General features: G+C 40.0%; 1 protein-coding gene across 1 annotated transcript in view; it reads left to right on the top strand.

Annotated features, from left to right (window-relative positions):
• The window catches only part of gap43 (growth associated protein 43), an 82,460-nt gene that overhangs the window by 26,861 nt on the left and 30,614 nt on the right, over positions 1-24,985 (top strand). Inside the window, exon 2 of the mRNA XM_003219144.4 lies at positions 14,166-14,778. Coding sequence (XP_003219192.1) covers positions 14,166-14,778 — 613 coding nt within the window. The remainder of the gene's footprint in view (positions 1-14,165; positions 14,779-24,985) is intronic.

Below are 24,985 nucleotides of genomic sequence, written 5' to 3'. Positions count from 1 at the left end.
CATATTCCACACAAAGCTGCTTATACCACTGAGTTCTTATATTGACTCCCAGATAAATGTTTATAAGATCGCTGCCTAATTTGATTACCCTATATCTGTATGTCAAAGGGAGATTTTGGCACCAAAATTATGAATTGTGATATGACCCATGGATAAGTTATTCTACATAGAGGGGAAAGCACTTCAGTGGGCCAGCCACCTCTGGCCATCACCACCTCTGTTTTCCCACTCTGGCAAGTCCAAATGTGGTATTGTGGTGGAGAGAGTTAGAGGTGATCACTGCTTCTTTTAGCTTTTTCCAAGATGTACTAAGCTCTTGCCCACTCCATTCAGAGAAGGAGATAGTTCTTTTTTAAATTAAGAATTACGGTACACTACTTACACTGACCTGCAGATAAGTCAACCTCAATCTTTGGACCAATTTTTAAACTAATATTTTTAGACTTAAATATGAGTATATACAGTGCTCCTTTTTTCATACCTAAACAGATCGGGGACCACAAGTTTTCTGCCTTTAGATACTTTGACTATAGCATACCATTAAAAAGAAACCTTGGATAAATGAACAAAATTGGAATTGAACAAAAAAAAATTAAAAGGAAAAAGGTTATATGTGTGTGACCTACTAAAAAAACCTATTCTTCATTTACTAAACAAAGAAAATGCACAAACTAAAATTAATGAGGGTGGCATCCTTAATGTGTCTGTGCGGGAATGGAGCCACAAAAATGGTGGATCGTTATTTGTACTCCTCAGCTCTAAGGCATCTGGAGTATTTTCTGGAACTATTTTGGAATATTGTGTAATATATGTAGGTTCATGTATAAAGAAACTAAATTCCAAAATAATTCTTAGAAATTCCCACATTGTCTTTTGTATGTAACCAACCATGTTTCTTATTTTCTCAAAACTTGCAATTTAATGATCATATTGCTTCAAAGAACCTGGCACCCCCATATTCTTTGATCTATATCAAATGTGTTTCCTAAAAGTCATACTAAAGCAAGGCTGAGGAATCTCTGGCTCTCCTTATGTTGATGGACTAGAACTCTCATCAGCCTTGTGAAAAAAGATGTCATCCAGCAACATGTGAGGAGCCTTAAAGTTTTATAAAATCTAAAAGACTGATACTTGAAAGTGAATCCTTTAATAGTAGCTGAAAGTGGCCATGCAGTGTTGGCATGATCACTTCACATTTTTCCTACTGAAATGGAGAAAGTGTAACTAGACTATATCTGTCTACTCTCCCTTCTAGTGGTGGCAATAAGAGATTCATTCTCCTTTATATTCAAAGGATGATATATACAACTTGACATTGTCCTCCACTCCTAATTCGAGGGAAGATGGTCCTGATTATCTTCAATTCCCTCTAGTCCTACTTGGCATTGAAACACATTGATGCCTTCCCAACTGACCCTGAATTAACCACTGATTGCAAAGATGTCATGCTCCAGTGCCCTGGGCATTCTTAATGCAACGTAGGGAAGACAATGGAAATAGACTGGAAATTATTGCTGCATTTCAGTATGTGGAACAATGCAGGTACACCCAAGAGACTATGATGTGGAAGGGATGATGGCAGAGTGGAGACTGCAACTGGGGAATTTTTGACAAGTAATTATTGAGTTTGATATACATATTCCATGAACAAGGAGAAAAAAATAAGATGAAAGTAATTCTACAGTGTAGGTCAGGGAACTGGATGAATAGTGTGAATTCAGTACCTTGGGCAACAAAAATAAGTTATTTTGATAGAGGTATATGGGATTATATACAAGAAGATTTTATTTTCAATGGAGAACAGAAAGGACTCTAGAGAATATAAGCAATGTGTTTTTGTCTCAAAGAAGATCAATAGTGACCTTCCCTTTGAGGGCTGCCAAAACTCAGTATATGAAATTGCAGATTTTGCCATCCTAGTGTTTTCCTTTCTTTCTCTAGTTTTACTTTATTTTACACTTCAGGCTCATCAAGTATAACCTTAAAAGTTCAAAAAGATTATTTTTGAAAGCCTCAAGTGAATGACTATTTAAAGAAAAGGTGTTGAGTGGGGAGTATGACTCAAAATTTTTGTACTGAGAAGTCCTCTGGTGTACTAACTATGGAGTACATGTAGACCAGTATTTAATTAAATTTGTCTTAGATCTGAGATTATTCAATTGATGTTCTATTTTCATGACTCTGCTAAATCAGTTCCCAAAACATGAAAATACGAGATATTGATTCCTTCAGTACCAGTTTTTTTAGAGTTTCAATGGACCAAAGGATAAGGAAGATTTGAGGAGAGAATGTGTGGTTCACTAATCTAAGGATGCTTTGATTTTAGTAATGTCCACATTTTATAGCAGTAATTCTTTCCATCTGTTTCTGTCTTTTTGTTTTTTTTTTAAAAAGTAGTCCTCACAAAATCCTAACACATTTTAAATGCTATTTCCGCAATGCAAATTTTTGTCACCACTTCCCCTAACATATGCCTTTTTATATCATTTCCCCTGAAGTATGCATTTTATATGCTTTCTTTTTAAAGTCAGAGAAATACATGAGAAAAAAAATCATAATTATATTCTGGTTCATGTTTTGATTTGAGAAGTGTGATTAGCTCTTCACCGAAGTGCAAACCAAATGGATTTCTTTCCTATTGCCACACCAATCCTCCTTATCCCAAGATCCCCAGATATCACAAGCTTTATTTTCATTTAGTTGAATTCTATTCTGAAATTGAGAACTAACTCCAGCATTTTTTCCAGATAATTTTTTTAAGTGGGGGAGGATACTCTGGTCCTTCTAAGACTAATAATCTTGAAGCACCTGAGAAAGTGGATAGTTGTCCAAAAAAAGAAAAGAAAAAAGAAAGCTAACACTGAAATAAATGCTAGGCTTCAAGGATTCTGCTAGTTTACCGACCACCACACTGCACTAGTCTCCCTGCCTGAGCTAGCTGGGAGGAAGGTGGCAGTGTGGAGGAGCTTACCATTGCTCCGTTGCCATCACCTGATCAGGTTTAGACTGACTGTGCCCCCTAACCTCTGCAGAGGTGGTGGACCTATTAAAATGGTCTGCCCCAGGAGACTTATGGATCCAGAAGGATTCCTGACGGTTATTGGGGAGTTTCCTGCCCCCCGGCAGGTGATCCTGTCGATGCTCTGGTCTCTCTCTGGAATGGAGAGATGACTAGGGAAATAGACACTATTGCTCCGGAACGTCCCCTCTCGAGTAACCGAGCTAAACCAGCTCCTTGGTTCACTGAGGAGCTGGCAGCGATGAAGCGAAAGAAGAGGAAATTAGAGTGCGTGTGGTGATCAGAGTACAACGAGTCAGACTGAACATGACTATGTTCCTATCTCAGGACATATGCCACGACAATCAAAGCCGCAAGGAAAGCTTACCTTGCAGCCAACATTGCGTCCACAAAGAACCGTTCGGTGGTGCTGTTCCGTGTTATCAGAGGGTTGTTAACTCCCACCACTCAAAGTGGGATCCCTGATAACTTGGCAGTCCGCTGTGAAGTATTTGCTCGGTTCTTTGCGGACAAAGTCGCTCTGATCCACTCCAACTTTGATACCATATTAATGGCAGTCTCTGAGGATGTAACAAGAGCATCTGCTTGTCCAATTTTGATGGATTAATTTCAATTGGTTGGGCTCGAGGATGTGGACAAGATCCTTGGAGAGGCGAGACCGACCACATGCATCCTGGACCCTTGCCCATCCTGGCTGATGAGAGAAGCAGAGATGGTTTGGCTGAGTGGGTGAAGGTGGTGGTGAATGCCTCCCTTCAGGAGGGCAAGTTTCCAGCGAGCCTAAAAATGGCTGTGATCAAGCCGCTGTTGAAGAAGCCATCACTGGATCCCACGCAATTTGGAAACTTTCAGCCTATTTCCAATCTCCCCTATTTGAGCAAGGTCTTGGAACATGTGGTTGCCCCTCAAGGATTCTTGGTTGACACTGATTTTCTGGATCCGGCACAGTCTGGCTTTAGGCCGGGACATGGTACCAAGACAGCCTTGGTCGCCTTAGTTGATGATCTTCACCGGCAGCTGGATGGGGGAGTGTGCCCCTGCTAGCTCTGCTGGACCTCACAGCAGCCTTCGATACCGTTGACCACGGTATCCTTCTGGGACGCCTTGCAGGGATGGGTCTTGGAGGTACTGTTTTACAGTGGCTCTACTCATTCCTAGAGGGTCGGTCCCAGATGTTGTCATTGGGGGATGCCTGCTCGGCCCCACAACCATTGACTTGTGGGGTCCTGTAGGGTTCTGTACTGTCCCCCATGTTTAATATTTAGAAGAAGCCACTGGGAGAGATCATCAGGAGTTTGGGGGGTGCAGTGCCATCTCTACACAGATGATGTCCAACTCTGTCACTCCTTTCCACCTGTCACTAAGGAGGCTGTTCAGGTCCTGAACCGGTGCTTGGCCGCTGTGCCGTTCTGGATGAGGGCCAACAAATTGAAATTGAATCCAGGCAAGACAGAGGTCCTCCTGGTCAGTCGGAAGGCCGAACAGGGTATAGGGATACAGCCTGTGCTGGATGGGATCACACTCCCCTGAAGGCACACGTTCGCAGTCTGGGGGTGATCCTAGACTCATCGTTGAGCCTGGAGCCCCAGGTCTCGGCAGTTGCTAGGGGAGCCTTCACACAGTTAAAACCCGTGCGCCAGCTGCGCTCGTATCTTGGGAAGCCGGACTTGGCCACAGTGGTCCATGCTCTTGTTACATCCCGTTTAGACTACTGCAACGCATTCTATGTGGGGCTGCCTTTGAAGACTGTTTGGAAGCTTCAATTAGTCTAACGGGAGGCAGCCAGCTTAATAACCAGAGCGGCTTACAGGAGCGTACTACTTCTCTGTTACGGCAGCTCCACTGGCTGCGACCCACCTCAAAGTTTAAGATCCTCAGGAGAGGATCCACAGGTGCAGCTGGCTGGGATGAGAGACAGGGCCTTTTCAGTAGTGGCTCCCCCCCTATGGAACGCCCTTCCCAGCAAACTCAGGCAAGCTCCCTCCCTCCTATCTTTCCATAGAAAAGTTAAGACCTGGTTGTGGGACCAGGCCTTCGAACAATAACAGAGCATTAACTACCATTATGTGTGTTGGAACTCAATGACAGACCCAGTCTTTTAGACTCAGAATGCACCTATCTGTATATTTATAAGTGTAATTTTATGAATGTTTAATGTATTTAATTTTTATTGATTCATAATGTATTGTATTATTTTTATATATGTGCTTTTATTGTAAGCTGCCCTGAGTCCCCTACTGGGTGAGAATGGTGGGATACAAATACTGTAATGAATGAATGAATGAATGAATGAATAAAAAAATAAATAAGACAACATCTGTGTATGCATGCATATGCATGAATAGAATAGGCTAATGAGGCAAACCTCTGTGTGGAAGGATCCTCGACTTATCAATAGAAATCCATAATTTTTGCCCCAAAACATGCCCTTAACTTATACATGATGTCGACCTATACATGAGCATTTACAAAAGTATTTTTCTGCAGAAAACAACATCTTTCTGTACAGGAAGCAATATTTCCTTCACCGAAAATAACAGTATAATTAAAAATTATTTTCTGTGTAGCTCATGTTGTCACCTTCATAACGAATGGTGTTCCCTATGGAAAAAATACTGTACAAAATCTGCACATTATTTTTTATGTGGAAAACATAATAACTTCTGTAGATAACAGCATTTCCCAAGGCATAGGTATAGTCCTACTTGCAGATATAGACAGATAGATAGATAGATAGATAGATAGATAGATAGATAGATAGATAGATGGATAGATAGATTTGACATGGAAAAAATGGTTTTTAAACAGAGCTTCCTTTCACCTTTTAGAAACGGGTTTTTCAACCACTTTTCAAATACTTTCAAATATGTTTTCCATTCCTACATGAAGGTAACTGTGGTCCTTTCCTTCCCTCAAACTTCTCAGTAAGGGGAAAGATGACATTGCTTGTTCAGTGAGAATGACTTGAGAAGTCTTTGGAAAAGACAGATCTGTATCCCCTTTTCTGTTTTTCCACCAATGTCTTACCACCAACACTAAAGAGAATTACATGCTTTTCAGACAGTGGAAGAAACAGTCACTCTGAGATAAATTTGCCAGATTTAACAGTGTCTAATCCAGAAATACTAGGAGGTAGAAGTTGACTGCCCCTAAGTCAGCAATGACTGAGGGAGAAATGCAGAACCATGCCCTTGCTGTGAAGAAACATTAAAGTGTGGACTGAGAAGGTCAGCACGAATACACCTGCTGACACACCATCTGGGATGGTTTTACTCTTATCAGCAGGAGTCAGTTTCAGAAAGTAGGTTGGAAGATTTCTGTTCCACCCCATTGTATTTGAGCTGTGGCACTTCAAGGGTCTTTGCGATTATCCATGCTTTTTAACTACTATGTTATAGATGAGTAACTACTGTAAATGAGCATTCAATTTTCTGTCCCCTGTACTCTATAGTGGCTGCGTAGACTGCCCTCAATCTTTCTAAACAAAAGAAAAAGAACTTGTGATGATGATTATATCTCTCCATATGGAACAAGATGAAAAATAACAACAGATTAAAACAGTATATATAGCATCAGTTAAAACATATAAATTTAAACGAATATATAAAACCTATACATTTTGAAATCGTCAGTTCATACTGCAAAATTCATAATTTAAAGATCACCCGGATAGGCCTGCCAGAAGATGTTCAATGTTTCAGGTCTCTCCTGCCTGTATTTAAAAGGTGAATTAACAGTCCTGGAGGCTCTCATTCACCTTTTTTTCCACCTCAAACAATTGTGTCCCAGGGAGGGGAAGGTGGGCTGAAGATTGAAGAAAGAGGAAGCAAATAAACTCATTTGAAATACGGTGCTGGAGGAAAGTTCTGTGGACTGCCAAAAAGAGAAATAATGGGTCAAAGCAAATCAAGTCTCAATGCTCCACAGAAGCCATAATGGCAAAGCTGAAGATATTATACCTGGACTTATGAGATAAGATGATGTTTGAGGAAAGATTGCCTTAATCAAGGAAGCCATGACCTTGTGTTTGAAGATCAGGGCCTTTAATTACACAATGCCTTCAAGGTTCCTCAGGCATAGCTTTGCCATGAGTTGAAGCTGACCTGATAGTAGTTAGTAACAACAAATTTCTATATTGCTATATTTATTTGAACACAATGAGCAAAATCTGGCTACCAGTATTAAAAACACCTTGAAAATCAGGACAGTAAATAAAAAAAACAACACTCAGAAAACAGGGAAATTCCAGGCATGAAACAATCAGGGACAGCTAACACTTCCCAACAAAGGATTCCCCCAGGCACGAAGCAGCCAGGCCTTGAAGCTGAAAGGCCATTCAATGCTAATCAAGGTGGCCGATTGTAACATTCCCACTTGCCTTAAACAGACAAGAGTTCTTTCTCCCACCCTGTACATTCCACAGATATATAAACCCCACTTGCCTAGTTTCCAACAGATCTCACAACCTCTGAGGATGCCTGCCATAGGTGTGGGTGAAATGTTAGGAGAAAATGCTTCTGGAACATGGCCATACAGCCCAGAAAACTCAGAGCAACCCATGGAGGCATTACTGTTTGCCAAGAAGGACTTTGGGCACTATGCTGAACTTTTTGGCCTACTGGAGTTCATTAATTTCTATATTTTTGCCTGGGGCTGTACAAGATCTCCAGGCTGGGGACCTGTAAACAGTTTCCTAGTGAACTGGCCCCTTTTCTAGAATTGAATGTCTGTTGTACGTGTATATAATTTCATTACTTTGGGGCACCTCACATGTAGTCTTTGGGAAAAAGTTGACAATGGTTTTTACCCGCAAAGAAGGTAAGATAAAAACACGGCCTCCTTAAATAAGAATTCTGCACCCATTATTTTCATCATAATCTGTCAAATTTCTAGCATTGCAGTAGCTTAAAACTTCAAATACAGTGTTGGCATCCCAAGAAAAGGAACAAAATTACCAATAGAAGGTGAGCACCAAAAATACAAGAGTTCTAGGTGTAAACAGTTGTAAGCATCTTACTCATGTCACTGCTAGAAATTTGAGGGCTGAAAGAAATTTTTATTTAAGGAAGCAGGATTCTTATTTAGAGGTGCAATGCTCTTGTCCACTCTCCCTAGGGGTCCCCAAATGTTTTCAACAGGGGGCCAGTTCACTGTCCCTCAGACATTGGAGGGCTGGGCTTCCTCGGCGACAGTGGCAGGAAAGGTGCACGCAGGGCGAGGGACACACGCACCTTCCTTGGCGGCGACAGGGGTGGGAAAGGTGCGGAGCGAGAGAGGAGGGAAAGGTGTGCATTTCCCTCCTCTTTTGCATTGCACACGCCTTCCTCGGTGGCGACGGGGACGGGAAAGGTCCATGCGGAGCGAGGGAGGAGAGAAAGGCATGTGCCTTTCCCTCCTATTTCACACCGCACGCGCCTTCCTCAGTGGAGGAGGAGGGAGCTGTTGCCACAGGGGCCAGATAGATGGCTTCAATGGGCCGCATATGGCCCACAGGCCGTAGTTTAGGGAGCTGCGGTGGTGCAATGTGTTAAACCCTTGTGCCAGCTGGACTGCAGAGAAAAATTCTCAGGCATCCGGCAGCATAAGGTCTTCCGATACTATCTTTGGTGCCCCTCTGTTATTTTAGGAACAACACAAGAACTTGCTTCATACTGGTCAGACTATGCTATTTAAATTGGCAGCAGTTCTCTTTAGCCATGAGTTTTTTCAATATTACAAAACCTGATTACAATATTAATATTAAATATTAAACCTGATTATAATATTAATACCAAGACAGACTTTCATCAGCATGTCCTACCCGAAGGCTGGTGAATTATTAAGAGAAAAGAAATGCATATTTCAAATAAAAAAGAAACCTTAAAATGGCATATATCCCTGTGTAAAAGTCAGAACAGAGCTTCTCTGGCATTTAAACTCTAGCCAGGAGACCCTTAAATCGATTTAGTGCTTGAAGATGGCTTATGTCTTGCCCTAGACATGTGCTGTCACTGCCTACTATAGGTCCGTTTAATCCAAACTTAAGGCACTTCTTTGATATATAAATCTCCTGACTGTAGGAAGGACTCATTTCAAGGCAATTGCATATTACTGGGGGGAAATATATTCCGGTCATTTAATTTATTTGCATTTTTAAAGCCTGTCTTCAGCAGTGCTTGCAGAGTGGTGTAGAATAAAATTTTAAAATCTACAGTTACAACTGTGAGCCATCAAAAATCACAGTACAACAAGACATAGTGGAACTATAAAAATAAATTGAAGTGACAGTATAAACATCGTTCATCAGTATGAAAACTCTTGGGAAATAAACATGATTTCACCTAGTGAGAAAAGGATCAAGGATGGAGCCAGATGCACCTTTCCTGGAGGTGGAATTTCTGAGACTGACAGTGCTACAAGACTTTGTGTCAGCATTCACCTCATTTCAGAAGGCAGTGTGACCCAGGTCGGGCATCATTGTTGTAATGTGCCTTCAGGTTGACTCTGACTTCTGACAACCCTGTCATTGGCTTCGTCTGGCAAGATCTGTCCAGAGTATATTTACAATTCCTTTGCTCTTAGGCTGAGAGGGTGTAACTTGTTTGAGGTCACTCAGTCCATTTTCATGGCTGAAAAGGGATTTGAACCCTTGCTCTGAGTGTCTGAGAGTGCATCTACACTGTAAAATTAATACAGCATGACATCCCTTGATTTGCCATACCTCAATGTTATGGTATCAGTTGTAGTTTGACAAGGTCTTTAGCCTTCTCTCCCAAAGCGAGCTGACTGACACTTCCCCAAACTATAAATCCCAGGAACCTATAGAATTGAGCTATCAAAGTGATGTCAAATTGCATTAATTCTGTAGTACAGAGACACCCTTGGTTCAACTACAACAGTGGTTCTCAACCTGGGGTCCCCAGATGTTTTTGGCCTTCAACTCCCAGAAATCCTAACAACTGGTAAACTGGCTGGGATTTCTGGGAGTTGTAGACCAAAAACATCTTGGGACTTCAGGTTGAGAACTACTGAACTACAAGTTTACTTTGGCTCTCTTGTGAGATATCACTAACCATCAGTGGGTGAATGCACGTAGAACAGGTGTGAAAGTGGAATTCCAGAGGTTGAGAAGAATGAAACACTGAAATTTGATGGCCAATTATATACAATTGAATGGGTTAAGGAGGCTGCTTAATCATGGTTAGCAGAGAGAGCAGACATGTGTTATATTTGAATGTGCTAATTTAGAGGTGAAGGTTCATCTTTAGAAATAATTTTTGTAATTAGAACAGAAAGGAGTACGTGTTGCCCTAGTGATAAATACTGTGATCAGGGGACCTTTGTGCGCCTGCTCTCCTGGTGCCAAGACAAAATTGAGAAGGATTATCAAACGTGGTCCTTTTCCTAGGCATGCTATTTTTCAGAGTTAAAAGTTCTATCTCAGCTGATTTTTTAAAATGTCATATGCCTCCTGCCTGAAAATGCCACCTTCTCATCACTGTATTTCCATTGAAAACTGTGTTAGAAGGGACAGAGGCTGTCCTGGGAAAAAGCTCAGAGAAGGAGGGATGCGTTGATATTGAGATTTGGGAGCAAGGGTGGAAAGAAGACCTGGAGGGGGAAAGTGAGCTAACCAAAAGAGATAGCAGAGAGAGCCTCCAAATACATGGGGCCAATGGAACTGGGCAGCTTGGTGGAATAGGTGATGTAGCTGTTGGAAGAGGCAGGAAAGGATGAAAGCAAAGGACCACCCTGTTTTTATTCAAAAACTGTACTAGAATATCTCTAGTAGCAGTTATCATGATTCGGAGTCCTCTTTTCTGCTTTTCAAAATCAGATATCCTAATTCAGTGATTCTCAACCTGGGGTCCCAAGATGTTTTTGGCCTTCAACTCCCAGAAATCTTAAAAGCAGGTAAACTGACTAGGATTTCTGGGAGTTGTAGACCAAAAACATCTAGGGACCCCAGATTGAGAACCACTGCCCTAACTCAAGCTAATGCTGTAGTTCCTCTAGTCCAGAGTTTCTTGAACTGTGTTTCTCCAGAAGTTTTGGACTTCAGCTCCCACAATTCCTAACTGCTAGCAAGCTGGCTGGAATTTCTTAGAGCTGAAGTCCAAAACATCTGGAGGAACACAGTTTGACAAAGACTTTTCTAGTCAATCACAAGGAAAATTGCAACAACACTTCACACGTCTGATTCCAAAACACTGGGTTGAAGACAGTGAGTAGTCACTCTCTTCAACCTATTGCTTCTGGACTCAGCTGTGTGAAGTGCTGTAGCTAAAAGTGGAGTGGACGTGTGAGTGAGTGAGTGAGTGAGTGAGTGAAACACCATAGCTGGAAGGGGGTGGGGCACACGGGGATGAAGCTATTGTTTGCATAGCACTGCCTGACATGTGAAGAGGGAAGCCTGGAGTCTTCGCTGTGATAACTAAACTGTTTACAGCAGGGAAGCTGTCTTTTCCGTTGGCTGCACTGTATGGGGATCACCTGCCAGCAGTATATCTTTTCATCACATAATAGTCACACTCCCTTTTCAGCCAAAAAGACATATAAAGAGACTATTATGCGATGAAATATGCTAAAAACTATGAAAAGTAAATAATGTTATCTGACAAATAGCATGCATTCTATATGTAACCCCTACATAATTATGGTTTGGTCCAGTGGGTGGGAAGACTCTACAGATGGCTATGTTCTTATTAGTTGAGTTCAGAAAGAGAGAAAGAGCAGGAAAGGAGAGGAGTTCCAGTTGCTAGAGGTAAGAATTGGGTCCCTTTCATCTTGAATAAGTTAGTAGGATTTTGATTTATGTATTTAAAGGTGGACACAAGGGTAAATTCTTAAAATGGAATTTATGTTATGCATTTCCACCTAATTCTGTATCATTTAATTAGGAGCTTTAAGGTTTGTCTCCTATACTGCTGAGATAGCTATACTGCTGAGAAACACATGTAGAACAGTTCTGTAATCAAGTCCCACATTGGAACCTCATTGCATGCAAGTAACTGGAAGAAGTTTGACAGGTTTTCCATTTATTATATAATCCCTTGTATTTTAAAAAATAACCTGAACTTCAATTGAGATTTTGTTTGCAATATATTTAGAATTGATCCCAGAGAGCCCAGAGAGAGGTACATGTATGATGAAAGGTACATGTTAATAACAACAGAAATATTTACTCTCTATCTTTGTATGTTATGTTGCTGTAAAATGGAACTTCCCACTCTTAAAGATTGGTGAACAAAAATTAAATACATTTAATAAGAAACATTTGGAAATTATGGAATAGCTCTCTGAGGATATGGTGAAATTATCTTATTTTGTAATTTTCAAAAACGTCAGTTACAGGATGCATCAAGAGAGTGATGGGAGAAGATGAGGAAATCATTTCATAAATTTATAATAATCTTTGTTGGGTTTTCCCCTATGTGTGCTGTTAGTCTTCAAGAACTAAGAAAAGCCAAGGAATAAGATTACTGTGGGGAGACTTCCTAGCAAATCATTTTGACAGGTTTCACTGACAAGGAAAAAAACCCCACTGTACAGTATTTGCAAATCCTTATGTGTCTTTTCCACAATATTCTTCTGTTTCAACAAACAAAATCTAATAAAGTTGTGTTGAGAAATGACACAGAACATAGAGAATCATAAACCTCCTTGAAATATGAGCATTTATTCATACAGTGCATTCCTAAGCATTTTCGCTCTCCTTCCCCACTCAATGTGCTTTCGTTTCAAGTAAATGCATATGAGATTATAGCCTTAGGTGGAAAATGAATAAATAAGTTCAGAAAGTAATTCCTTTGAAGTAAAATCATCTTATTTGTTAGCCACAAAGTTAAGAAATAAGATGCCAACATTAATGGAATTTTTTTCCTGTCACAATTAGAAACTCTTCCATCGATCAAATCCATAACAGTGCAAAGAAACTGGGTTGTTGTGAGTGCAAAGAAAATTTGGTAATATTTTGGCTCGTTGTGCTCGAGTAAATGCAATTTACACTGGTCATTTAATGTAATGTGAAGCTACCTAGCTTCAAACGGCGATGGCTAGACAACAAATGCCCATGATATCATGTGAAAGAAAGACCCTAATGTGTATCAGTGCTCTGTGGTTTTTGTAATCACCATCTGGGCATCCAGGATTTCCTATATAATCATCAGCACATTGAAACCACTTTATTCAATACTGGTTTGAAACTGCATTAAATGGTCAGTGTAGGTGGCCCCAACTGTGCTTACTTTTAAAGAATCATGCATTGTGGATTGTACCTTGAAGTTAGGTGATAAAGCCTTTAGTATAAACTACAGGAGTTGGCACTTGTCTAGCTAGTATCCTATGCTAGGGCAATTTCTGGTTCCATAAAATATGTATCAAACAGGAGAATGACACTTTAAAATTTAATATCATCATAACTTGATCATAATACAGAAATCCCATTGATTTTTTGAAATCTCATACCTTTAAGCACAAGTGTGCTATTTCAGAAATCAGTGGGAACTCTGTCAATGAACAGTCTTGTGTTTATTCAGGTGAATGTCCCATTTTTTTCAGTAGGACTTACTCTTGCAAATTGCATGAGAGCATGATCTAACAGAATCCTTTGTTCTGTCAGATCACACTCTTAGGCACATGTGTTTAGAGTAAGTTGTAATGAATACCATCATTGCTATATATAGGAGAATAACAGCATAATTCAACACATGTCTGCTTAGGATTAAGCTCTGTAGACATTACTGTGACTTTCTGCCAGGTAAGTGTGAATAGGATTGCAGCTTACAAAGTATTGGTATCCTACTGTGATAGAAATAATCTCATTCCCTATTTATGAAATGTTCAGTTTGGATTTTTACAAAGTTTAAATTGTAAAGCATTTATATGTATGAAGTTAATTTAGTGTATTAAATATGAGATAGAAGTGACACATCCAACTTTGATATTTTATTTCATCTTGAGCTGGTAGGATATTTGCATACTTATGAGCTTTGATTGTTGCATTCAGTACAACAAACAAGAAATATGAAAGTCCGGATGACTCTTTTCTTCTCATTACACCATGTGTACCTTGCAATTAGCTCTCTCAGACACCTAACTAACTTACAATGGATATGTTTGCTTGAGAGATTTTTAATTTCCTCCCTTCTATTTTTCCCCTTGAAAGGTTGAAAAAAATGATGACATTGACCAAAAGATTGAACAAGATGGCATCAAGCCAGAAGATAAAGCTCATAAGGCAGCCATCAAAATTCAAGCTAGCTTCCGTGGACACATAACAAGGAAAAAGCTCAAGGGAGAGAAGAAGGGAGATGCCCAAACTAATGATGTTGAAGCTGGTGAGAAGAAGGAGGAGCTCCTTGCCAATGGTCTGCCCGATGGCAAAGCTGCTATTACAGAAGTTGCTCCGACCGAGAATGTGCTGCCTGCAGATGGCAGCAAAGGGGGAAGCACCCCAGCGGATGAGAAGCAGGGGGAGGGCAAGGCTGACACTGGTTCAGAAAAACCTGCCCCAAAGGCCACTAGTCCTGCTGCTCCATCGGAGGAAAAGCCCACTCCTGCTGCTGCAGAAACGGAAAGTGCCACTAAAGCTTCCACTGATAATTCACCATCCTTGAAGGCCGAGGAAGCCCAAGTCAAGGAGGAACCTAAACAAGCCGATGTGCCTGACACTGCCACCACTGCCGTTACACCCACTGCTGCAGAGGATGCTACTGCCAAGGCAACAGCACAACCCCAAACAGAGACAGCAGAGAGTAGCCAAACTGAAGAGAAGACAGGTATGATAATATTATTGAGGAGGAAAGGGGTCTTAGCATGGACCTAGACTAGTGAAGGTAAGCTGGGAGATGTGGAGTAAGAAAATCCACTGTTTTTTGTATGGAAATGGTGCAGGAGTGGCTTTGGGCAGGGGTAGGATAAGCAACCATCTATCATGAATGGAAGATAGAAATAGATTTACTATTTTGGAAACAGTGATCTGTATGTGATGAGATCAACCATTTTGGGTACTCTACACTCCTTGTAGAATTCATAAAGAGGTTTCATTCATAAGAAAAGAAAGCTTATATTTAAACACTAGCTGTACCCGGCCACGCGTTGCTGTGGCCCTGTCTGGTTAAATGGGAGAGAGAGAAAAGAGAAAGAGCAGGTTTCTAATATATTTAATTTCACAATGCTTGTGGATATACAATATTTTTAGTTGTTCCACTGTCTGTGCAAATATAGAGATTGCTTGGTTTGTTGACTGTAGAACACGCAACATATAATTATCCATGTGAGAAGCAATCCATGTCTAGATCCAAACCTCATAATTCTAAAGATTGGCCCTGAGCTTTGTTGATGGTGATTGCAAATGCCAATTGAATTGGGAATTGCAATCTTTTAAACTGAAATGGCATATCTGTTGGAATCAAAGGAATGTGAGGAATGAGGACATCTTCAACCTAGAATATCAACGAAGATAATCCACAATGTCTGCTCTGAATGGAATTATATGTCAGTGTAAACATAGGGCCCTTTCTCACATTCATATAACCCAGAACATGAAGGCAGATAATCCACAATGTCTGCTTTGAACTGGGTTATCTAAGTCCAGACTTCCATGTAGCCCAGTTCAATGTGGATGGTATGCAGCTGTGTGGAAGGGGCCTAAAGAAAGACACAGTGTGCCCAAAAGAACCCCATTGAAGTAAATAATAAACATACAGCATCATTCCTGAGGGCAGGCGTGGCATTGGAGGAGGGAAAGAGGGAGGAAGGGCCACCCCCCTCAGATGAGACAATGATTGACAGTGAGGGCTTTTTTGAAGGGGAGGTTGAAGTTAGGGAACCCCAATGGACGGGGTGTGATGCTCATGCCCACGTAGCCAAGTAAGCACACAGAGCCCAAGAGGTGAGTCCTGCCTTACCTGCCCAAAGAGGCCTGGCTGAGTGAGTGGCGAGGCACTCTCCCTCTCCTTCTCCTTTGCGCTCAATTTTGGATTGAGGCAGAGAAGCAGCGTTGACGGGGAAGGTGAAGTCGCGCCCCCAAGGCACGTTCTGTTGAATCATAGGAATTCGAGGAATTAGGACATCTTCAACCCAGACTATCAAGGCAGATAATCAACAATTCCTGCTCGGAACTGGATTATATATCAGTATAGACTTAGGATTCTTCCTCATAGCCATATAACCTAAAACATGAAGGCAGATCATCCGCAATGTCTGCTCTGAACTGGGTTATCTGAGTCCAGACTGCCATGTAACCCAGAAAAATGTGGATGGTATGCAGCTGTGTGGAAGGGGCCTAAAGAAAGACACAGGGTACCCAAAGGGAACCCCAATGAAGTAAATAATATACATACAGTGGCATTACTGAGGGCGGGGGTGGCATGACAGAATGATTGACAGAATGGTTGACAGTGAAGGCTTTTTTAAAGGGGACGCATCACACCCCCAATGGAGGGGATGTGATGTGCATGCCCAAGCAGCCAAGTGAGCACACAGAGCCCAAGAGGCGAGTCCTGCACAAAGAGGCCTGGCTGAGTGGCTGAGGTGCGCTCTCTCTCTTTCTCCCTTGGGTGCAACTTTGGACTGAGGCAGAGAAGCAGCGTTTGGGGGGGGGGAGAAGGCAAAGGCGCCCCCCATGCAATCCTGCCCCCTTCAGGAAAGAGTGAGCAGCACCAAAGCAAAGAAGGACAGACTACTCTCACACAGAGGGAGATAGGCGTATGTAAAAGAAACAATAAACTATACTCACAAAATGTAAAAACATAACAACATTCATGTTTTTGAATGCAAGGTTGTGTCCAAATTTCAAAGCAATCGGTGAAGTATTTTGGGAGTTTTGTGTGTTTGAACAAACATTTACATTTTTATTTATATAGATTGTGAGAAATGTATTTTAAATTCTGTAAGGGAATTGTTTTCCTCTTTGTACATTATGTTCTGACTATTGAGAGATTTGATTAGATTCTGGTTATCTATGGAGAAGTATGCTGGCTATCAAAATACATTTCTGGCCACCTAGCTGTACTCTAAAATGAGTGAAATGATCCTAGAGAACACACAAGTTAGCAATTCCTGACCAAGGAAATTGCCTGACCACTACTGCTGCAATGTGGTAGGGTAGGAGCAAAAAGTAAGGTGAAAGTATTATAGCGAGAGGGTATTATCATGACAGGCCCAAAGGCTTTAGTGTGAGATAATCTGAAAAAAAAAATACAAAGATGAAAATGGGAATCTTCTGTGTGAGTATGTATGTGAATGAAATCTGCAGTAGTGGTTTAAATATTAATCATTACCTTTCTCCAGTAACAATTATATTCATAGTGAGGAGTGAATATTCAAACATTCTAACAGGATTTTAAGTACTGCCAACAATGTCAAGAAATAAAACTGAAACATGAAAATCAAGCTGAAGTAAAAATAATATGCCACAAGCCATTGCTATCCACTGGGATCTGGTCCCAGGACCCTGCACCATGGATACTAAATTCCTTGGAGGCCCAAATCCCATTATATACAATGTCATTGTAAAATATATAGAATGGTGAACAACTCAAATAAGTGCCAGGGAGAGCCTGAGGATCTGTGAAATGGCAGAAGGCAGGATATGTCTAACCTTAGTATAGTCCTCAGCACACAGTGAAATCAAGGTTTGTTTCATAGATGTCTGTATAGATAGATTATGACTCTCGGACCACATATCTAATGCTTGTGGTCTCTTCATGTGTAAACATCTATGTACCCTGGATTTAGGGTATACTAATGCCAAATAGTGATAATCAAGCCATAAAAGATCTGGAGTTCTCAGGCAAATTGAAGAGTAGCCAAAAACAAAGAATGATGCATTCTCTGTAGATGACGCTTACTTTGGCTTTTTTTCAAATGACTTTGGTGGCGATGGGCCAGGAATGATTTTGAATCAGTTTCTGCCAAAAGGGTCTGTAAATCTCATGAGAGAGTCATGTAACATAAAAGTAGGAATCTAAACCTTTGAATGGGATGAGCTGATTAAGATATGATATTTGGGCCTCCATCCAGTTTGCTAGCTCTTACTATAATTGTCCATTGATTCAATGGTGGAATGGTATGACAACCCTTATGTAAATATCATTGATTCTGTTGGTCTACTCTAGTAATTGGTTTGACTCTATAGGTTGTATGTACAATTGTATTCACAATTCTATTTCCAGAAATACTTATTTTAAGAAGAATATGGAATGCTCTTGGTTTGTACAGGGAAAGGAAAGGAGGAAATTGGGATAAAGATGCTTGGGATAATTATAATAAATTTTCATGATGACAGAAGCTGTAATTCTCATTATCTCTGTGCATTCCCATTAAACAGTGCAATTGTGCTAAACAAATGGGATGTAAAATATGGCCTCCAAGGAAACATTGTTAATGATTCACTCTCCTCAAGCACATCAAAGCTTGCATGACTTCAGTATTTCATTGTGATTTTTTTAAATTGGCAAATTGACATAAAGAGGTTTGATCTATAACCATTACAGTGATATTATAAGCAGACATGGAAGATGTTATGTGTGCCAGTAATGATATGTAGCATCAAATATAAATTCTGTGTAAGTCAGGTGTAAAGATCTCACCTTTTTGAGCCAGTATAATGTAGCATTGGACCATGCCATCACATCAGTCCTGATATGAGAGAAGAGTTTCAACCAATCAGCTGCTTTTAAAATGTTCAAGTTTTTCTCTTCTCATTGGCCCCTATTGTTGGAAACTGAGTTCAAACTCCAAACATAATTTCCATTCAACTAAATTAGCAGAAATTGCCGTTCCCCATGGGCTCAAGCAAAGCAAACTGCTGCAGCCTAACCTAACATATATCAATTCTCATGAATACTGTTTGCTGTCTTGACCATACTCTAATGCTGCATGGATTCATGGATTCCAGATTTTATCTGTGAAATACTTGACTGTGGTTGGACTGAGAGCCAGCGTGGTTTAAGGGTTTGAGTATTGAACTATGACTCTGGAGATAAAGATCTGAATCCCCATTCAGCCAAGGAAATCCATTAGGCGACTTAAGGCAACTCACACTTCTCAGCCTCAGAAGAAGGCAAAGGCTGAATAAATCTTGCCAAGAAAACCTGTCATAGATTCAGTTTCAGAAATGACTTGAAACCATTCAACAACACCAAAGTGAGAGCCCTGATGCAATCCAATGCTATGTAGTAGTCACATGGAAGTATTTGATTTCAAATTCTTGAAAATGTTTAGACTTGAGCATGTTATATCACTATCATAATCCAGAGTGGCATAGTTGTTTTAGTGTTGGACTGAAAACTCTGGAGGCTAGTGTTCAAATCCCCGCACAGCCATGGAAACAATCTGAATGATTTTGGGCAAACCACACTCTCAGCCTCAGAGAAAGGCAAAGCCAAACCTCCTCTGAACAAAGCTTCCCTAAAAACCCTATCATAGGTTTGCCTTAGTATTGGCATAGGTTATGCAAATAGGACTCCAGGAGACCAGAGTCCCTGGTCAACCATGCAACCTTCTGTTAATCACAAACTATTAGGCTTAAATGAAGGCAGTGTCAAATGTCTTCTGAATACATTTGCCAGGAGAATACTAGGACAGGATTGAAGCAAACATCACCCTAACACAACACACTGTGTGGTGGGTAAAGGGCCTTGGCAAAGTATAATATGGCACTAACTTCATGTGATTTCTTTTTCTTTTTAAAAGAATTATCTTTACTGAAGTGTTGACACAGGATATCTAAACTAAACAAGATCAACAAAAGAATAAACATAGACTAAATGCCAGCAGCTGAGTAATGAGTCTTTGCATTATTGGTTAGAATTGGTTCACAAAAATATTCAGCTCGGCTGAGACCACAGAAAATGAAAAGCTAACGGAAACAGCGGTCAATTTTGTGGGTTCTGGGAAGAAAAAATAATCATAGATATTTTAAGAACTATTTCCATGGTTCTGTTTAATGCTAACAAGCTCTTCCTGTATTGCAGGCTGTCTGAACAGAGCACATGTCAAGCCAGAGATCATGCCAGATTCATGTAGCTGATTCAGCAGCTTAACCTTCCACTTCATATAACTGTTCAGCTAACACTAGCTGGTGATTTCTGAATTAGGGAAAAGCAGAGAGATATATCTGGTTCATATTTTTACATGAATGTAAATTCACATTTCCTGCACTGATGCCTATAACACAATGCAGTTGCCCTGCAGTATATTTTGCAATGTTGTAAAATTTTTCAATTTAAAAATTGTGTTAAAAATGCCTATATTAGGGGAAGAGCAGACAAAAGTGTGCTGTACAACTCCTGAATAACTGGAGATACATTACTGAACTTTGTGTGGATATGCAGAAAAACAGTAGACAATAGTGAACCCTATTGAAACGAAGGACTTCTGGTCCAAAAATACCATAGAGATGGCTAGAGGTACCATATTTTGTCAGAAGAAGGTAAATGAAACCGCAGGTACCAGTCCTGCAGAAATGAAAGAATGTTTAAAATATTAACCATATATGAGGACATGATTACAAAAATGGGTGAGGGCTCCTCTCCTTCAAAAAACAACTAAAGACCTACTTATGCTTATAAGCATATGGAGAAGAGGAAGATTCATTAATGAGAGACCACATCCGGATCCTGATTGAGAACTATGCTGTATCTGGGCTCTGTTAGTCTATGTCAGCCCAATTTACTATCATAGGCTACATAATCCAACCCACACAACTGTGTTGAACTTCAGTTGGCTTTTGTAAATTACTTTGAACATTTGTTTAGATTTTATGTTACTATATAATTCTTGTCTGATTCTGTCTGATTATATTGATTTAATTTATTGATGTTATGTTCAATTCACGAATATTAGGTTTAATTCGATGTTAGGTTTTTAATGCTGTTTTCATATGTGGGGTCTTGGAGGGATTTTATACCAATATGTATCTGTTTTATGTAGGCATTGAATGTATGCCATTGTTTGTTGGAATCCAACAGAGTCTCTTTGAGAAGATAGGGCGGAATAGAAACAAAGTTTTATTATTATTATTATATATTTTAAGAGAAAGCTGTGCACAATTTCTTGGAAAATTTAAAAAATCTACAAAATTATTTATAAATGGGTTGAAATGAACTTCAGATTAAACAAAATAGAAACTGAGAGAAACTATAATTGAAAGGGTCATTCATCCCTAAACTGAACACTTTAAAATGCATCCACTGAATAGTGAGGATAAAAGAATGAGAGGTTTGCTCTAACAAGTGAATGGTAAAAAAAAAAATCCATGATAAAACCAACAAAAAAAGTCATATTATAAAAGTGGGCTGATTATATTAAAACATATTTTTCAGTATTAGTGCAACATTGATTAACATGATTGAGCTATTAGTGGTGAAATTCATTTTTGCTTGGAATGAAGCTGAGCAAAAATGGATATTTGCCTAGCTTAATTAGCTCTAAACTAACATGGGCTGAACATTTCACAGAATTATTGAAACAGGAACAAAATGGTCTGTATTTACTAATGGTAACATCTTTTGTGAAACAGATGTAGGGTATGTATGGACATTGAATGTTTGCCCTATATGTATATAATGTGATCCACCCTGAGTCCCCTTCGGGGTGAGAAGGGCGGAATATAAATACTGTAAATAAATAATAAAAACAAATGAGGGAAGGAGTATTAATTTCCTATTTCTAAAATGTTTGTGACCCCTCAATTCTTCAAGCTCAGGCCAGCCACTCATTCTGGACTTTCAACATTTAGTTTCATGTTCTTAGTTTCTATCATAAATGGCCCTCCACATTACAAATTTGATTGTTTGTGGATTTGATTAAAATATTCTCTCTACTAATTTCTGGGTCTTCCAGCCTGACTCTATGTACTTCTACCTCTTCAGGAATTTCCAGGTCCTCCACTGTGATTCCATCACTAACCTCTGATGGTATAGTCCTGTTGAAGGACCTAGAGCAGGCATGGGCAAACTTCGGCCCTTCAGGTGTTTTGGACTTCAACTCCCACAATTCCTGGCCTCAGGCCCTTTCTGCTTAAGCAGCTGAGGGTGAAAAGGAATGTGCTGGGGGCCAGGAATCGTGGAAGTCGAAGTCCAAAACACCTGAAGGGCTGACGTTTGCCCATGCCTGACCTAGAGTTTCCTAGAGAGCTGCAATCTCAGGTAAAAAAGAGAAAATGTTTTAATGTGTGGTTTTTCTCCTAACCAAAGCATATGTAGAAAACTGACTATATTTCAGAGAGAAAGGGAAAGGGAGACCTGATCAGTTGCTTTGGATCCAGAATTTTAAGTACAAGAGTTTTACCCATCTGATACTTTAAAATTATCTTAGGTTTTTAAACAGGATAGCATTCAGGGAAGAACAGAATGAGCAGGATCTTGATCAACTGCATTTGCAGCAGGCTACAAACAGGACCACATTCACTGAAAGCAGGTAGTCAAAAAGCAGCATTCATATTTTTGGAACACTTTTTTTCAAATGATCGTCACAACTCTAAAGAGAAGAAAAGTTCTCAGTTTTCTCCATTCCATCCACTATCTACTCTTTTCTGCATCTTCTTTGGAAGTGCTTTGGGAAAGGAAACACTTTCTCTGGATCACTTGATGCGTGAAAAATGAAATTTCTCTGAACTTCATAGAGAAGGCTGAGGCTTGCTTTTAAAAAAGGAAAAAAATCACATTATCATTTCACTGAGTGAAGGCCAGCACTATTACTGGCAATGGAAGTCTGCCAAAAAATAAATTGATCCAGTTGGCTACCAGCCAGTATCACTGGATGGCCAATTTCCAAGGCACACTTGGCTACTGCTATTACAAATAGTAAATGCAGGTCAGCTTGCATTTTTGGCAGCAATGTTCATCTGCAATGAATTTTACTATAGTTATTACCTCATTTTTTAAATCCAAGGACATGAGCTCATCGGTGACATTGACTGAGGATGACTTTTTTGGCCCTCCCTTTATTTGTCCTTTGTTCCAGGAAACATGATGTCATACAAAGAAGGACAGGGATGAAGGAATTGGCAGGTTTACCAAATGTCTGCAACTATCAAGATATTTCAGTACATCCAATTATTATAGTCACCTTCTATTTCATAGCCATAGTAATAGTTTTTAGATATCATTGTGTACAGGACCTTTTTTTTTTTTTTTAAAGAAGAAGATTGGAATAGCTCCTCACTAGCATGGATGTGTTTTTCCTTTTAAAGCTAAGTAGACCTGGCTGTGGAAAGTCTACAAGGTACAGGGCTAGCATACTTGGTAGGAGCCCCTGGTGGCGCAGTGGCACCAGGTATGCCGGCAGGACTGATGACTTGAACATTGGGTTGCTGACCTGAAGGCTGCTGGTTCAAATCCAACCCAGGGAGAGTGCAGATGAGCTCTCTCTATCAGCGCCAGCTCCATGCAGGGACATAAGAGAAGCCTCCCACAAGGATGGTAAAAACATCAAAACATCTGGGCATCCCCTGGGCAACATCCTTGCAGACAACCAGTTCTCTTACACCAAAAGCAACTTGCAGTTTCTTAAGTCACTCCTGACACAAAAAAAAGCATACTTGGTGGATTGCCGGTTGATGCTGCCTGATTTTCTGTTTCTCCTTAGCTCCAGAAGGCTCTTGGTTGTTCTCATGCCTGCATTTTGGATATTGTGACTGTTAATCTCTTTGACTGTTTTGAGAGTTCCCATTCAACACAGCATTAGCTTTTTAAAAACTTTTAGTGTATTTCTTTAAGTTCAAAGAAAGGTTTGAAGTCAATAGCAACTAGTGGTTTCCATTTAATCTGAACTGTGAATCTGATCCAAGTGTTAGCCATAACTTTAAAGAAGTTCAGTGTATTTTATCCCACAAACAGGTTCAGCACCATGGATAGCCCCTTTGAAATTCAGGCATTGAGTGCCTATATTAAGGGGGGGGATAAAAAGACATAAATGAGCTAAAATCTGAAGGGGATTCATTAAGCCACTGATATGAAAGTCACAGCTACCACTGTTTAAGGGCATCCTGTTTCCTGCTCACCTCTTATCTTAGAGAATATGAGTTTCAGTGCAACTCACATAGTGCCTCCTATGTCCAGGAAAGTGCGAAGCAAATAAGTACAAACATGATTAAAGCAAGTTTTTCTTCCTCTTTATATTTCTTGTTAATGAGCCTCACTTTATTGATTGTTTCCTCTAGAACTCTTAATATGTTATGTTTTAATTTGCTTTTTAAAATATCATTTTCTGATGTGTGCTTTAGAAAAGGCTAATGGGTTCACTGAAACACTTCTCTTCCTTATGAGTTTCATAAGATCTATATAGTCCAGAAGTTGGACTGCACATCTGTCAGCATACCCAACAATGAACAATCATGAGAACAACATCTGGAGGGTTACACATTACCATGCCTTCACATTCACTATGTTAGGTGTTGCAGAGAAAACAGTTGCTGCCCATAGGTTCTTCAATTTGCACTACATAGAGAAGAAATGGAAAATGAAAAGTTGGTGTTGATAGAGTAATAGAAATTGACACAGTGGAAAAGATAAGAAGACAAAGTTTCATAGAGTCATAGAACCATAGAACTGCCCAACCGTGCAGCTCAATGCAGGATCACCAGCTACAGCATCCAAAGTAGGTAGCTGTCTACCCTCTTTTTGAAGACAGCCTACCACCACTCTATGCAATTGGTCCCATTGCAAAGCAGCTCTTACCATCAAGAGGTTATTTATAATGTTCAATCAAATAAGTTTCATGGTGAGACTTGGAAAAAAGGGAAGGAAATATTCCAAAGGACTATGCACATTTTAGGGACATCTGTCATACCTGAATGGGAATACCTATTGCTCAGGTTCCTGGAACATCATTGTAACACTGACCAGATATGCATAGACTCAGTATGATATGAAATTAATTAGTCTTAAAAACAACTTCCCTAGTTTGCTGAAATGTGAGTCTATTGCTATAAGCGATTACAAAAAGGTTGTGATTCAGATGTGACAATGATCATAG

Source organism: Anolis carolinensis, chromosome 3 (genome assembly GCF_035594765.1).
Source record: "Anolis carolinensis isolate JA03-04 chromosome 3, rAnoCar3.1.pri, whole genome shotgun sequence".
In the NCBI taxonomy this organism is placed as follows: domain Eukaryota; kingdom Metazoa; phylum Chordata; class Lepidosauria; order Squamata; family Dactyloidae; genus Anolis; species Anolis carolinensis.
This window is presented reverse-complemented; position numbering and strand designations above follow the sequence as displayed.